We start from the raw sequence: 15,021 nt of genomic DNA, 5'->3' as shown, positions 1-15,021 counted from the left end.
GGATTTTAAGAAGTATTGATGATCACATCTTTGGCATTTCACAATGCTGGTCGTGGCAACTGTTTTTTTCAACTTTTGTGAAATTCATCACATAGGACTCGTAACATTATTGTGTAACTTTTATAGTCATTTGTTGTAAGGGACATGCTGTTGATGCAGTAGGCTAAAGTTTGGACCAGTAATTACAGATATCATCATTGCGTCATCTTAACAGCTAATCCCTTTTATATCTGAATGTTGAACAATGGATCAGGTGCATTTTCTCAGTTATGTCTTAATACGTTTTGTATCCACATTTGCATTTGGTATACCTAAACAGCTTGCAAATTAATAATGTATGAATAATAACATACAGTTGTCTGAAAGTAAATCTGACATCATCTACAAATCCTTCACGACCAGCATCCCCTCTTATCTTGCAGATACAATCACCATCTCTGATGGTTCTCTGTACACCCACAGCCAGGACACTATCAGGCTGCAGACTAAGAAGTGTAAGAAAGAGAAAACAAGGCTGCAGTCCTTTTCCATCTATGTACCGGGGATCTGGCACAGAATCCCAATATCCATCAGGACTGCCATAATGCTGCTCCAAATTATAAAAGAGTTGATTACGCTTTTCTTTAAAGAAAGCTACATCATAATTGATTAACCTTCCACAAACCAGCTACCTATTTGTTGACTTTATGCTGATCTTTGACCAAGTACACTCTTCCGCTGCCCTTTGTCTAGGTTCGCCCTATAGAAATATCACATACATCCTTTATGAAAGCCTAGCCAGGAACCAAAAACCAGCTGGTGATTATTTGAACCTAGCATATAGTTGTAAGCACTTCATCTATGAGTGTTGTCCTTTTGCATCCTTAATATGCAACTACCTGTGCAGCTCTGCTGGAATAGTGTTTTGTTCACTTAGAAATTTCTTATGGGTTAAGCTCAATCTAATCTGCCACAGTTGTGGAGTCCTTGGTCCTCAAATATGTATCCACCCATCTAGACTGCATAAATATCATCAGTGCAGAGCTTCTCCTTGTGGTGGTGGTGCCAAGCATTGTTTAGCAAAGAATGTACTTTCTTTGCCATCTTAGTCATTGGGACCTGTCCACAAATATGAACGCATCACATGAATACTGCCCTCCATGTTGCTCTTTGATGATATTATCAATAGCCCTCCCATTTTACGACCTCTGTGCCTTCCTACACCTGTTTTAGGAACATTTTAGACCCAGGAGTTAGCACTAAAACTGGTCAAACTTGCAGTTGTGCCCATGTGAGCACTGACTCACATGAAGTTTTGAGTATAAAGTGCCCTCCCTTTGTGAAACACGGTTATTCATTGCAACTAGAGGTTGTTATCAGGGAAAACTATTGTCCAAGGGATAATAGCGTGGGACAGTTGGGTTTCTGAGGCATGGTTACTTACACTGTAATCTATTTAAGCTTTTATTATCCTGATTCCTAGTCTTGAAAGTATTTACTTATCTCAAAGTGACCTTTACTGAAGCATTGCTTGTTCTCACTCTTACAATAGCCTACTGTATTGTCCCTGTCTTACTAAGGTTTATGTTATTGTGCAAAAGTGCACAATGAGCCTTTTTCCTTCATTCAGGAGAATAAGGAAGAAGGCTTAATGGCCTTAATGAATATGGTAAAATCAGGGGCTCCTTTAGACCCTGTACCTCCTCATATTCTTAGGCAGGGGTAGAAGTCAATCTATCCCCTTTTTCAAGAGTTACTTAACTTATCCTTACAGTCGGGTATACTGCCACCTATTTGAAACACACAGTGGTAAAACATAGACTAAAATACTTATGATCTTCTACAAGTGGAAACCTACAAACCAATATCCTTGCTACCTGTTGAGGGTAAGGTACTGGAAAAACATTTCAATCAACACCTTACAGCATGATTGGAACAAAAAATATGCTTCATCTTACGCAAACTGGATTTGATTGTGATCCGGTCACAGCACTGTGATGGCATTGTTAGCTGTGGTTGAGGAACTTAAAATGACCTTGGACCAAGGTGGGACTGCAGCAGTAATCTTATTAGACTTGGGTGCTGACTTCGATACAGTCTCCCACGAGGTGTTACAACAAAGAATACAAACAGGATTATCAGGTTCCTCGCTGAGTTGGTTACCGTCATTTCTGGAGGATAGAAACTTAAGGCATATAACAGACATTTCTTCTCCCTAAAGTGTTGAGTAACCTAGGGATCTTCACGGAGTCACACCCTTTTTTAATTTGTATGTAAGGCCCTTTGTGGCAATTGTTCAGTCTAGGATCTTTCAGTTGTTTCATAGGCAGATGATACACAGAGTATTATCTCTTTAACTCAGGATAACCATTTTAAAGTAGACCAGTGGAAACCAAGGCCGAACGAGGTAAGATGTTGGATTGCATCATACTGTCTGAAACGTATTAAAGACAAAATTGAGGGGATGGTGGTCGGCAATAATATTAATTGCTGGTCCACAGACTGGAGTAACTGTCTCCAGTCGAAGCCCATGAGTAAGATTTTGGGCAATTGGTTGGATAGCAATCTAACCTTAAGATGCAAGTCCAGAAGCTAGCTTCCAACTGCTGTTGTATCTTGAGAACACTCAGAAAAATATTAGCTGTCCTACTGCCTCCTTTACAGAGGATAGTGGAATAGGCATTTGTTTTTACTTGCCTTGATTATGGAAACTCTCTCTACCTAGGCTGCCCATAAAACTTTGGGAGAAGGTTGCTGGTGGTCCAGAATACAGGAGCTTGTCTGCTGTTGAAGATACCAAAGTATCAATCTGTGTTGAGGTCTCTGGCCGCTCTGCATTGGCTCCCATTTAAACAAAAAGAATTCAATTTACGTCTCTATATATTTCTCATTGCGCGTATTACAAAAAAATGCCATCAACTACTGCAGCATATGATGCAACCTTATAGGCCTTTTAGACCCTTCAGATCCTCTTCCTTAAATTTAGTTGCGATCCAGAAGGTAGGTCCTTCTCCTCTTTAGTGGTACAACTGTGGAACAAACTGCCTGTTACAATAGGGAAAATAGAAGATGAACTCTGTTTTAGGAAACTATTGAAAACATAGCTGTTCGCGTCATTGCAATTTAATAATTACTGAATATTCTTGAGCATTAGGAGGCCCTTTTGGGTAGCCATGTACTGTATAAGCATGAGTGAACTGAATTGAATATATTTCTTTCAATGAGCTGCTTCATTGGTTTTTGGCAATGGTGTGACTTCTTGGCCCTGTTCCTGTGCATCTTCTGTAGTTCGGCAAGCACTTCATACGTGTGGATCAATTCAATTCCAGCAACACTATTTTCTTGTATTTCAATAGTATCAGAAATGTACAAAATTTCTGTTCCTGGCAGGACAATGCTTTATTGTTGAGAATGTTCTTGATAAACGCTTAGATGAATAAACCAATGGCTAGCCTTGTGAGTCTACCTCTGACATTCAAGAGCTGACCCAGCAGAAAGCATTGTGATGTCAACTGTTCTAAGGTTTTCCATTGAGTTTAGGGATACAGTCAACATTTGCAGATAATTCCAAGACGTACCTGGTGAATATTATAGCTCTCACAAGTAAATCGCACATCCTCAGTGCTTTGTGCCAGGAGGATTGGCAGTAGATAAATCGTTGTACTCTTTCTGATGTTACTTCTACCCAGAGCCTGAAACACAGGAAATGACATAAGCAGTCCTGCAGGAATCCAATCTTGAACTAAAATGTATAATAAAACTCATCAGCTTATTCTACATGAACAATTGCAAGGATTTTTATTTGATATCTTCTGGGATGTCGATTCACATGTTTCTGGTATATGAAAAATAGTGACATCATGTGCTTTTTTAGGGTCGAGCGCAAAGTGCTCTTTCCCTGCTGTAATCTCTCTATGGGCTTGTAACCACGTACACCCACGAGTTGGTTGGTTTGTGGGCTTGCCTTTTAAAATGTGCTTGCTTTCATTAGTGGAAGGCATGCATACGTCATGCCTTTTCTGGTGTTTAGCACTCTTCGAGAGCACCGGCCAACTACTGAAAACATACGAGGCTCTGTGTTTGCCGTGTGGTAAATGGACTACATTTTTCTATTTATTTCCTACGCAGCGCGATCTCGCTGGGCAGTAGTCAAGCGCTTTACATCACATCGACCCTGTTACATGGGTAATTGCATTTTTGCCGATAATATGTTTGACTGGGAGTGAACTTCTGTTTTACTTATTATTTTCAATGTATGTGGCAAGAAATGTCCAGTTCGGAATTTACAACGCAAATAGCTCTTACTCGAGAAAAAACTCGAGACCCATTGCACTGCAAATGCTTGTTTGTATCCTTTCTGTATTTGATGTGATCTTCGGACCTGCCTATGATATTATCACACACATTTCCTAGTATGTGATATTTTTCAGTCTTCTTTTCTGTTCCATACACACATAAGGGGAAAGGCTGATCAGTGTCCTAATCCATCCTGCTACTTAGGCATGTGCAATGCTGTTGCCTTGATGGACCGCATGTCTAATACTCCTCTTTTCTGTTGAAAGTAACATGTGCCCTTAGTTTAGTGCAATTCCCCAAGAACTTCCTAATCTTTTGGGCACTTTTTTCTGTGCAGTGTAACTTCAAGGTCGGTGAACCGATGTGTATATCGCTATGAGGTCTTCATTCATGATTCTAGTAGCTGTCAGAAAATGTTGTCTGTTCATGGAAAATATGTCCATTGTCTACAATGCCCTAGGCGAGGAACTACATTGCAACAGATTTCCTCTTTTAGTGAAGTCAATTGATTTACACCAAAATTGTAAACATACCCAATTGAAAACATACCCAACGGTACTATTAAATGTCAGCTAATGCTTGGTCCACAACATTTTTTTTGTGAATTGAAAATGAACCTTTCTTTGCAGGGAACCGTACTGACAGTTTTTTGGTTTTTTTTTCAGATTTTAAACATGGATAACCTGTGCTGTGCAAACACCCACTTTGCTCTGGATCTCTTCCAAAAGTTGAATGAAACCAACCCAACAGGCAACATCTTCTTCTCCCCCTTCAGTATTTCAGCTGCGTTGGCCATGGTGCTTTTGGGAGCCAAGGGCAACTCTGCTGAGCAGGTTTCAAAGGTAAGCAATGAAGGTATTCATTTTTTTCATTTTTCAACACTGAGAATTTTCCCTTCTACCAGGGCTTGATCTTCTGTTATCACTTTCAAATATTACTCTAGTAGCAGGTATTGCTCTTTATCTAAAGAGTAGGACGTTGCAGGATAGGATTGTGAAAAGTATTTTTGCCACAGGCCTTGCTGCAGAAGGAAAGGTAGCCGAATACTGTAAGTAGTGTGTGAGCATATCATGTTACAGCTGCTGGTGGCAGGTAGTAGTCAGGGAAATATTCAGCAACCTGTATAGGAGCCCCCTATTTGATAAGTACCGTCGTAAATGTAGAGTACTTTTCTCCTGCCGTGGCAAGGGTACACCAACTGTCATATACAGAGATGTCCAATGCCAATGCGGACTTCTTTTGCATTTCCAAGAACTGCCATCACAGAGACCCCTGGAAATAAAAGTAGGTTTGATGGACGGCTCTGTCAACATGGCAGATCCTTTTGTGAAAATTAAAACTCTTTTTTTTTTATTTTCAAAAGGAAAATCCCAAAGCGAGATAACAAAACAAAAACAATGACCCTCTAGCCATGGGAGCATTTTCCCATTGCTTGGGGGTTATTAAATGTTTTCACTCCCAATTGCTGCCAGGTTTTTCATTGCTTGACAGGCAGAGAAAAGGGGCCATGTTTCCGCTATCTATATACTGAAGGTACTCCATTGCAATGGATTACCCATTTAGCCAAAATTTAAGTCAGGCACTTGGGGGGTGATTCCAACCCTGGCGGTCCGAGCGCGCCAGGGTTGGGGACCGAGGAAGCACCGCCAACAGGCTGGCGGTGCTTCTGGGGCAATTCTGACCGCGGCGGTAAAGCCGCGGTCAGAAAAGGGAAGCCGGCGGTTTCCCGCCTGTTTCCCGCTGCCCCAGGGAATCCTCCACGGCGGCGCTGCAAGCAGCGCCGCCATGGGGATTCCGACCCCCTTCCCGCCATCCTGTTTCTGGCGGTTTTCACCGCCAGAAACAGGATGGCGGTAACGGGTGTTGTGGGGCCCCCTAACAGGGCCCTGTAGGAAGTTGGCTCTGTATGTGCTATTTCAAAGTAAGGAATAGCATGCACCTAGTCCAAGGGTTCCCCTTAGAGGTAAAATAGTGGTAAAAATAGATAATACTAATGCTCTATTTTGTGGTAGTGTGGTCGAGCAGTAGGCTTATCCAAGGAGTAGTGTTAAGCATTTGTTGTACATACACATAGACAATAAATGAGGTACACACACTCAGAGACAAATCCAGCCAATAGGTTTTGTTATAGAAAAATATATTTTCTTAGTTTATTTTAAGAACCACAGGTTCAAATTTAACATGTAATATCTTGTTTGAAAGGTATTGCAGGTAAGTACATTAGGAACTTTGAATCATTTCAATTGCATGTATACTTTTCAAGTTATTCACAAATAGCTATTTTAAAAGTGGACACAGTGCAATTTTCACAGTTCCTGGGGGAGGTAAGTTTTTGTTAGTTTTACCAGGTAAGTAAGACACTTACAGGGTTCAGTTCTTGGTCCAAGGTAGCCCACCGTTGGGGGTTCAGAGCAACCCCAAAGTCACCACACCAGCAGCTCAGGGCCGGTCAGGTGCAGAGTTCAAAGTGGTGCCCAAAACGCATAGGCTTCAATGGAGAGAAGGGGGTGCCCCGGTTCCGGTCTGCTTGCAGGTAAGTACCCGCGTCTTCGGAGGGCAGACCAGGGGGGTTTTGTAGGGCACCGGGGGGGACACAAGCCCACACAGAAATTTCACCCTCAGCGGCGCGGGGGCGGCCGGGTGCAGTGTTAGAACAAGCGTCGGGTTCGCAATGTTAGTCAACGAGAGATCAAGGGATCTCTTTAGCGCTGCAGGCAGGCAAGGGGGGGCTTCCTCGGGGAAACCTCCACTTGGGCAAGGGAGAGGGACTCCTGGGGGTCACTTCTGCAGTGAAAGTCCGGTCCTTCAGGTCCTGGGGGCTGCGGGTGCAGGGTCTTTTCCAGGCGTCGGGACTTAGGTTTCAGAGAGTCGCGTTCAGGGGAAGCCTCGGGATTCCCTCTGCAGGCGGCGCTGTGGGGGCTCAGGGGGGACAGGTTTTGGTACTCACAGTCGTAGAGTAGTCCGGGGGTCCTCCCTGAGGTGTTGGTTCTCCACCAGCCGAGTCGGGGTCGCCGGGTGCAGTGTTGCAAGTCGCACGCTTCTTGCGGGGAGTTGCAGGGTTCTTTAAAGCTGCTTCTTGAAACAAAGTTGCAGTCTTTTTGGAGCAGGTCCGCTGTCCTCAGGAGTTTCTTGTCGTCGTCGAAGCAGGGCAGTCCTCAGAGGATTCAGAGGTCGCTGGTCCCTTTGGAAGGCGTCGCTGGAGCAGAGTTCTTTGGAAGGCAGGAGACAGGCCGGTGAGTTTCTGGAGCCAAGGCAGTTGTCGTCTTCTGGTCTTCCTCTGCAGGGGTTTTCAGCTGGGCAGTCCTTCTTCTTGTTGTTGCAGGAATCTAATTTTCTAGGGTTCAGGGTAGCCCTTAAATACTAAATTTAAGGGCGTGTTTAGGTCTGGGGGGTTAGTAGCCAATGGCTACTAGCCCTGAGGGTGGGTACACCCTCTTTGTGCCTCCTCACAAGGGGAGGGGGTCACAATCCTAACCCTATTGGGGGAATCCTCCATCTGCAAGATGGAGGATTTCTAAAAGTTAGAGTCACCTCAGCTCAGGACACCTTAGGGGCTGTCCTGACTGGCCAGTGACTCCTCCTTGTTGCTTTCTTTGTTCCCTCCAGCCTTGCCGCCAAAAGTGGGGGCCGTGGCCGGAGGGGGCGGGCAACTCCACTAAGCTGGAGTGCCCTGCTGGGCTGTGACAAAGGGGTGAGCCTTTGAGGCTCACCGCCAGGTGTTACAGCTCCTGCCTGGGGGAGGTGTTAGCATCTCCACCCAGTGCAGGCTTTGTTACTGGCCTCAGAGTGACAAAGGCACTCTCCCCATGGGGCCAGCAACATGTCTCTAGTGTGGCAGGCTGCTGGAACTAGTCAGCCTACACAGACAGTCGGTTAAGTTTCAGGGGGCACCTCTAAGGTGCCCTCTGGGGTGTATTTTGCAATAAAATGTACACTGGCATCAGTGTGCATTTATTGTGCTGAGAAGTTTGATACCAAACTTCCCAGTTTTCAGTGTAGCCATTATGGTGCTGTGGGGTTCGTGTTTGACAAACTCCCAGACCATATACTCTTATGGCTACCCTGCACTTACAATGTCTAAGGTTTTGTTTAGACACTGTAGGGGTACCATGCTCATGCACTGGTACCCTCACCTATGGTATAGTGCACCCTGCCTTAGGGCTGTAAGGCCTGCTAGAGGGGTGACTGACCTATACTTGCATAGGCAGTGAGAGGCTGGCATGGCACCCTGAGGGGAGTGCCATGTCGACTTACTCGTTTTGTTCTCACTAGCACACACAAGCTGGCAAGCAGTGTGTCTGTGCTGAGTGAGAGGTCTCCAGGGTGGCATAAGACATGCTGCAGCCCTTAGAGACCTTCCCTGGCATCAGGGCCCTTGGTACTAGAAGTACCAGTTACAAGGGACTTATCTGGATGCCAGGGTCTGCCAATTGTGGATACAAAAGTACAGGTTAGGGAAAGAACACTGGTGCTGGGGCCTGGTTAGCAGGCCTCAGCACACTTTCAATTGTAAACATAGCATCAGCAAAGGCAAAAAGTCAGGGGGCAACCATGCCAAGGAGGCATTTCCTTACACAACCCCCCCCCAAACGAAAGAGGATGAGACTAACCTTTCCCAAGAGAGTCTTCATTTTCTAAGTGGAAGAACCTGGAAAGGCCATCTGCATTGGCATGGGCAGTCCCAGGTCTGTGTTCCACTATAAAGTCCATTCCCTGTAGGGAGATGGACCACCTCAACAGTTTAGGATTTTCACCTTTCATTTGCATCAGCCATTTGAGAGGTCTGTGGTCAGTCTGAACTAGGAAGTGAGTCCCAAAGAGGTATGGTCTCAGCTTCTTCAGGGACCAAACCACAGCAAAGGCCTCCCTCTCAATGGCACTCCAACGCTGCTCCCTGGGGAGTAACCTCCTGCTAATGAAAGCAACAGGCTGGTCAAGGCCATCATCATTTGTTTGGGACAAAACTGCCCCTATCCCATGTTCAGAGGCATCTGTCTGCACAATGAACTGCTTAGAATAATCTGGAGCTTTTAGAACTGGTGCTGAGCACATTGCTTGTTTCAGGGTGTCAAAGGCCTGTTGGCATTCCACAGTCCAGTTCACTTTCTTGGGCATTTTCTTGGAGGTGAGTTCAGTGAGGGCTGTCACAATGGATCCATATCCCTTCACAAACCTCCTGTAATACCCAGTCAAGCCAAGGAATGCCCTGACTTGAGTCTGGGTTTTTGGAGCTACCCAGTCCAGAATAGTCTGGATCTTGGGTTGGAGTGGCTGAACTTGGCCTCCACCTACAAGGTGGCCCAAGTAAACCACAGTTCCCTGCCCTATCTGGCATTTGGATGCCTTGATAGAGAGGCCTGCAGATTGCAGAGCCTTCAAAACCTTCTTCAGGTGGACCAGGTGATCCTGCCAGGTGGAGCTAAAGACAGCAATATCATCAAGATAAGCTGTGCTAAAGGACTCCAAGCCAGCAAGGACTTGATTCACCAACCTTTGGAAGGTGGCAGGGGCATTCTTTAAACCAAAGGGCATAACAGTAAACTGATAATGCCCATCAGGTGTGGAGAATGCTGTTTTCTCTTTTGCTCCAGGTGCCATTTTTATTTGCCAGTACCCTGCTGTCAAGTCAAAGGCACTTAAGAATTTGGCAGCACCTAATTTATCTATGAGCTCATCAGCTCTAGGAATTGGATGAGCATCTGTCTTGGTGACAGAGTTGAGCCCTCTGTAGTCCACACAAAACCTCATCTCTTTCTTTCCATCTTTGGTGTGAGGTTTGGGGACTAAGACCACTGGGCTAGCCCAGGGGCTGTCAGAGCGCTCAATTACTCCCAATTCCAGCATCTTGTGGACTTCCACCTTGATGCTTTCCTTAACATGGTCAGACTGTCTAAAAATTTTGTTTTTGACAGGCATGCTGTCTCCTGTGTCCACATCATGGGTACACAGGTGTGTCTGACCAGGGGTTAGGGAGAAGAGTTCAGGAAACTGTTGTAGGACTCTCCTACAATCAGCTTGCTGTTGGCCAGAGAGGGTGTCTGAGTAGATCACTCCATCTACTGAGCCATCTTTTGGGTCTGATGACAGAAGATCAGGGAGAGGTTCACTCTCTGCCTCCTGATCCTCATCTGTTACCATCAACAGATTTACATCAGCCCTGTCATGGAAGAGCTTAAGGCGGTTCACATGGATCACCCTCTTGGGGCTCCTGCTTGTGCCCAGGTCCACCAGGTAGGTGACCTGACTCTTCCTTTCTAGTACTGGGTAAGGGCCACTCCATTTGTCCTGGAGTGCCCTGGGAGCCACAGGCTCCAGAACCCAGACTTTCTGCCCTGGTTGGAACTCAACCATTGCAGCCTTTTGGTCATACAAAAACTTCTGGAGCTGTTGGCTGGCCTCAAGGTTTTTGGTTGCCTTTTCCATGTACTCGGCCATTCTAGAGCGAAGGCCAAGTACATAGTCCACTATGTCTTGTTTAGGCTCATGAAGAGGTCTCTCCCAGCCTTCTTTAACAAGAGCAAGTGGTCCCCTTACAGGGTGACCAAACAGAAGTTCAAAGGGTGAGAATCCTACTCCCTTCTGTAGCACCTCTCTGTAAGCGAAAAGCAGACATGGCAAGAGGACATCCCATCTCCTTTTGAGCTTTTCTGGGAGCCCCATGATCATGCCGTTTAATGTCTTGTTGAATCTCTCAACTAAGCCATTAGTTTGTGGATGGTATGGTGTAGTGAATTTGTAAGTCACCCCACACTCATTCCACATGTGTTTTAGGTATGCTGACATGAAGTTGGTACCTCTGTCAGACACCACCTCCTTAGGGAAACCCACTCTGGTAAAGATACCAATGAGGGCCTTGGCTACTGCAGGGGCAGTAGTCGACCTAAGGGGAATAGCTTCAGGATACCTAGTAGCATGATCCACTACTACTAGGATGTACATATTTCCTGAGGCTGTGGGAGGTTCCAGTGGACCAACTATGTCCACACCCACTCTTTCAAAGGGGACCCCCACCACTGGAAGTGGAATGAGGGGGGCCTTTGGGTGCCCACCTGTCTTACCACTGGATTGACAGGTGGGGCAGGAGAGGCAAAACTCCTTAACCTTCTGGGACATATTGGGCCAGTAGAAGTGGTTGACTAACCTCTCCCACGTCTTGGTTTGTCCCAAATGCCCAGCAAGGGGAATATCATGGGCTAAGGTCAGAATAAACTCTCTGAACGACTGAGGCACTACCACTCTCCTAGTGGCACCAGGTTTGGGGTCTCTGGCCTCAGTGTACAGGAGTCCATCTTCCCAATAGACCCTATGTGTTCCATTTTTCTTGCCCTTGGACTCTTCAGCAGCTTGCTGCCTAAGGCCTTCAAGAGAGGGACAGGTTTCTTGTCCCTTACACAGCTCCTCCCTTGAGGGTCCCCCTGGGCCTAAGAGCTCAACCTGATAAGGTTCAAGCTCCAAAGGCTCAGTTCCCTCAGAGGGCAGAACTTCTTCCTGAGAAGAGAGGTTCTCTTTTTCTGACTGTGTTGCAGTTGGTTTCCCAACTGACTTTCCTTTTCTCTTGGTAGGCTGGGCCATTTTTCCAGACTCCAGCTCTACTTTTTCACCCTGTGCCTTGCATTGTGCTCTTGTTTTTACACACACCAGTTCAGGGATACCCAGCATGGCTGCATGGGTTTTTAGTTCTACCTCAGCCCATGCTGAGGACTCCAGGTCATTTCCAAGCAGACAGTCTACTGGGATGTTTGAGGAGACCACCACCTGTTTCAGGCCATTGACCCCTCCCCATTCTAAAGTTACCATTGCCATGGGATGTGCTTTAGTCTGATTGTCAGCGTTGGTGACTGTATAAGTTTTTCCAGTCAGGTATTGGCCAGGGGAAACCAGTTTCTCTGTCACCATGGTGACACTGGCACCTGTATCCCTCAGGCCCTCTACACTTGTCCCATTAATAAAGAGCTGCTGCCTGTATTTTTGCATGTTAGGCGGCCAGGCAGCTAGTGTGGCTAAATCCACCCCACCCTCAGAGACTAGAGTAGCTTCAGTGTGGACCCTGATTTGCTCTGGGCACACAGTTGATCCCACTTGGAGACTAGCCATTCCAGTGTTACCTGGATTGGAGTTTGGAGTGGAACTTTTCTTGGGACAGGCCTTGTCTCCAGTTTGGTGTCCAGACTGACTACAGTTTCGACACCAGGCCTTTTTGGGATCAAAGTTTTTACCCTTGTACCCAGGATTGTTTTGTGAAGAGGCTCTGGGCCCACCCTCCTGTGCAGGTTTTTGGGGGCCTGTAGAAGACTCTTTACTATTTTTATTTTTGGCTGTCTCACCACCTTTCCCCTGGGGAGGTTTTGTGACCCCTTTCTTTTGGTCACCCCCTGTGGAAGTTTTGGACACCCTTGTCTTGACCCAATGGTCCGCCTTCTTTCCCAATTCTTGGGGAGAAATTGGTCCTAGGTCTACCAGATGCTGATGCAGTTTATCATTGAAACAATTACTTAACAGGTGTTCTTTCACAAATAAATTGTACAGCCCATCATAATTACTTACACCACTGCCTTGAATCCAACCATCTAGTGTTTTTACTGAGTAGTCTACAAAGTCAACCCAGGTCTGGCTCGAGGATTTTTGAGCCCCCCTGAATCTAATCCTATACTCCTCAGTGGAGAATCCAAAGCCCTCAATCAGGGTACCCTTCATGAGGTCATAAGATTCTGCATCTTTTCCAGAGAGTGTGAGGAGTCTATCCCTACACTTTCCTGTGAACATTTCCCAAAGGAGAGCACCCCAGTGAGATCTGTTCACTTGTCTGGTTACACAAGCCCTCTCAAAAGCTGTGAACCATTTGGTGATGTCATCACCATCTTCATATTTAGTTACAATCCCTTTAGGGATTTTCAACATGTCAGGAGAATCTCTGACCCTATTTATGTTGCTGCCACCATTGATGGGTCCTAGGCCCATCTCTTGTCTTTCCCTCTCTATGGCTAGGATCTGTCTTTCCAAAGCCAATCTTTTGGCCATTCCTGGCTAACTGGATGTCCTCTTCACTGGAGTTTTCCTCAGTGATTTCAGAGTTGTTGGTCCCTCCTGTGAGGGAACCAGCATCTCTGACTATTATTTGTGGAGTCAGGGCTTGAGAAGCCCTGCTCTCCCTAAGTAGGACTGGAGGGGGGGAATTTCCCTCCAAGTCACTATCTTCATCCTCTGAGTTGCCATCCTCAGAGGGGTTGGCCTTTTCAAACTCTGCCAAAAGCTCCTGGAGCTGTACTTTGGTAGGTTTGGGGCCCATTGCTATTTTCTTTAGTTTACAGAGTGACCTTAGCTCTCTCATCTGTAGATGGAGGTAAGGTGTGGTGTCGAGTTCCACCACAGCCACATCTGTGCTAGACATTTTGCTTCTAAAAGTTGGAATACTTTTTAAGAATCTAAAACTGGTTCTAGAATCTAATTCAAACTTTTACAAACTTTTAAACTCTAAAAGAAATGCTAACCAGGATCTAACACAAGGCCCTAGCAGGTCTTTAAAGAATTTAGAAAACTTTTCAAATTGCAAAAATCAATTTCTAATGACAATTTTGGAATTTGTCGTGTGATCAGGTATTGGCTGAGTAGTCCAGCAAATGCAAAGTCTTGTACCCCACCGCTGATCCACCAATGTAGGAAGTTGGCTCTGTATGTGCTATTTCAAAGTAAGGAATAGCATGCACAGAGTCCAAGGGTTCCCCTTAGAGGTAAAATAGTGGTAAAAATAGATAATACTAATGCTCTATTTTGTGGTAGTGTGGTCGAGCAGTAGGCTTATCCAAGGAGTAGTGTTAAGCATTTGTTGTACATACACATAGACAATAAATGAGGTACACACACTCAGAGACAAATCCAGCCAATAGGTTTTGTTATAGAAAAATATCTTTTCTTAGTTTATTTTAAGAACCACAGGTTCAAATTTAACATGTAATATCTTGTTTGAAAGGTATTGCAGGTAAGTACATTAGGAACTTTGAATAATTTCAATTGCATGTATACTTTTCAAGTTATTCACAAATAGCTATTTTAAAAGTGGACACAGTGCAATTTTCACAGTTCCTGGGGGAGGTAAGTTTTTGTTAGTTTTACCAGGTAAGTAAGACACTTACAGGGTTCAGTTCTTGGTCCAAGGTAGCCCACCGTTGGGGGTTCAGAGCAACCCCAAAGTCACCACACCAGCAGCTCAGGGCCGGTCAGGTGCAGAGTTCAAAGTGGTGCCCAAAACGCATAGGCTTCAATGGAGAGAAGGGGGTGCCCCGGTTCCGGTCTGCTTGCAGGTAAGTACCCACGTCTTCGGAGGGCAGACCAGGGGGGTTTTGTAGGGCACCGGGGGGGACACAAGCCCACACAGAAATTTCACCCTCAGCGGCGGGGGGGCGGCCGGGTGCAGTGTTAGAACAAGCGTCGGGTTCGCAATGTTAGTCAATGAGAGATCAAGGGATCTCTTTAGCGCTGCAGGCAGGCAAGGGGGGGCTTCCTCGGGGAAACCTCCACTTGGGCAAGGGAGAGGGACTCCTGGGGGTCACTTCTGCAGTGAAAGTCCGATCCTTCAGGTCCTGGGGGCTGCGGGTGCAGGGTCTTTTCCAGGCGTCGGGACTTAGGTTTCAGAGAGTCGCTGTCAGGGGAAGCCTCGGGATTCCCTCTGCAGGCGGCGCTGTGGGGGCTCAGGGGGGACAGGTTTTGGTACTCACAGTCGTAGAGTAGTCCGGGGGTCCTCCCTGAGGT

General features: G+C 46.0%; 1 protein-coding gene across 1 annotated transcript in view; it reads left to right on the top strand.

Annotated features, from left to right (window-relative positions):
* Nucleotides 1-15,021, top strand: part of LOC138268360 (leukocyte elastase inhibitor-like) — a 95,890-nt gene that overhangs the window by 50,627 nt on the left and 30,242 nt on the right. Inside the window, exon 2 of the mRNA XM_069217924.1 lies at nt 4,941-5,117. Coding sequence (XP_069074025.1) covers nt 4,950-5,117 — 168 coding nt within the window. The 5' untranslated portion in view covers nt 4,941-4,949. The remainder of the gene's footprint in view (nt 1-4,940; nt 5,118-15,021) is intronic.

Source organism: Pleurodeles waltl, chromosome 2_1 (genome assembly GCF_031143425.1).
Source record: "Pleurodeles waltl isolate 20211129_DDA chromosome 2_1, aPleWal1.hap1.20221129, whole genome shotgun sequence".
Classification (NCBI taxonomy): Eukaryota; Metazoa; Chordata; class Amphibia; order Caudata; family Salamandridae; genus Pleurodeles; species Pleurodeles waltl.
This window is presented reverse-complemented; position numbering and strand designations above follow the sequence as displayed.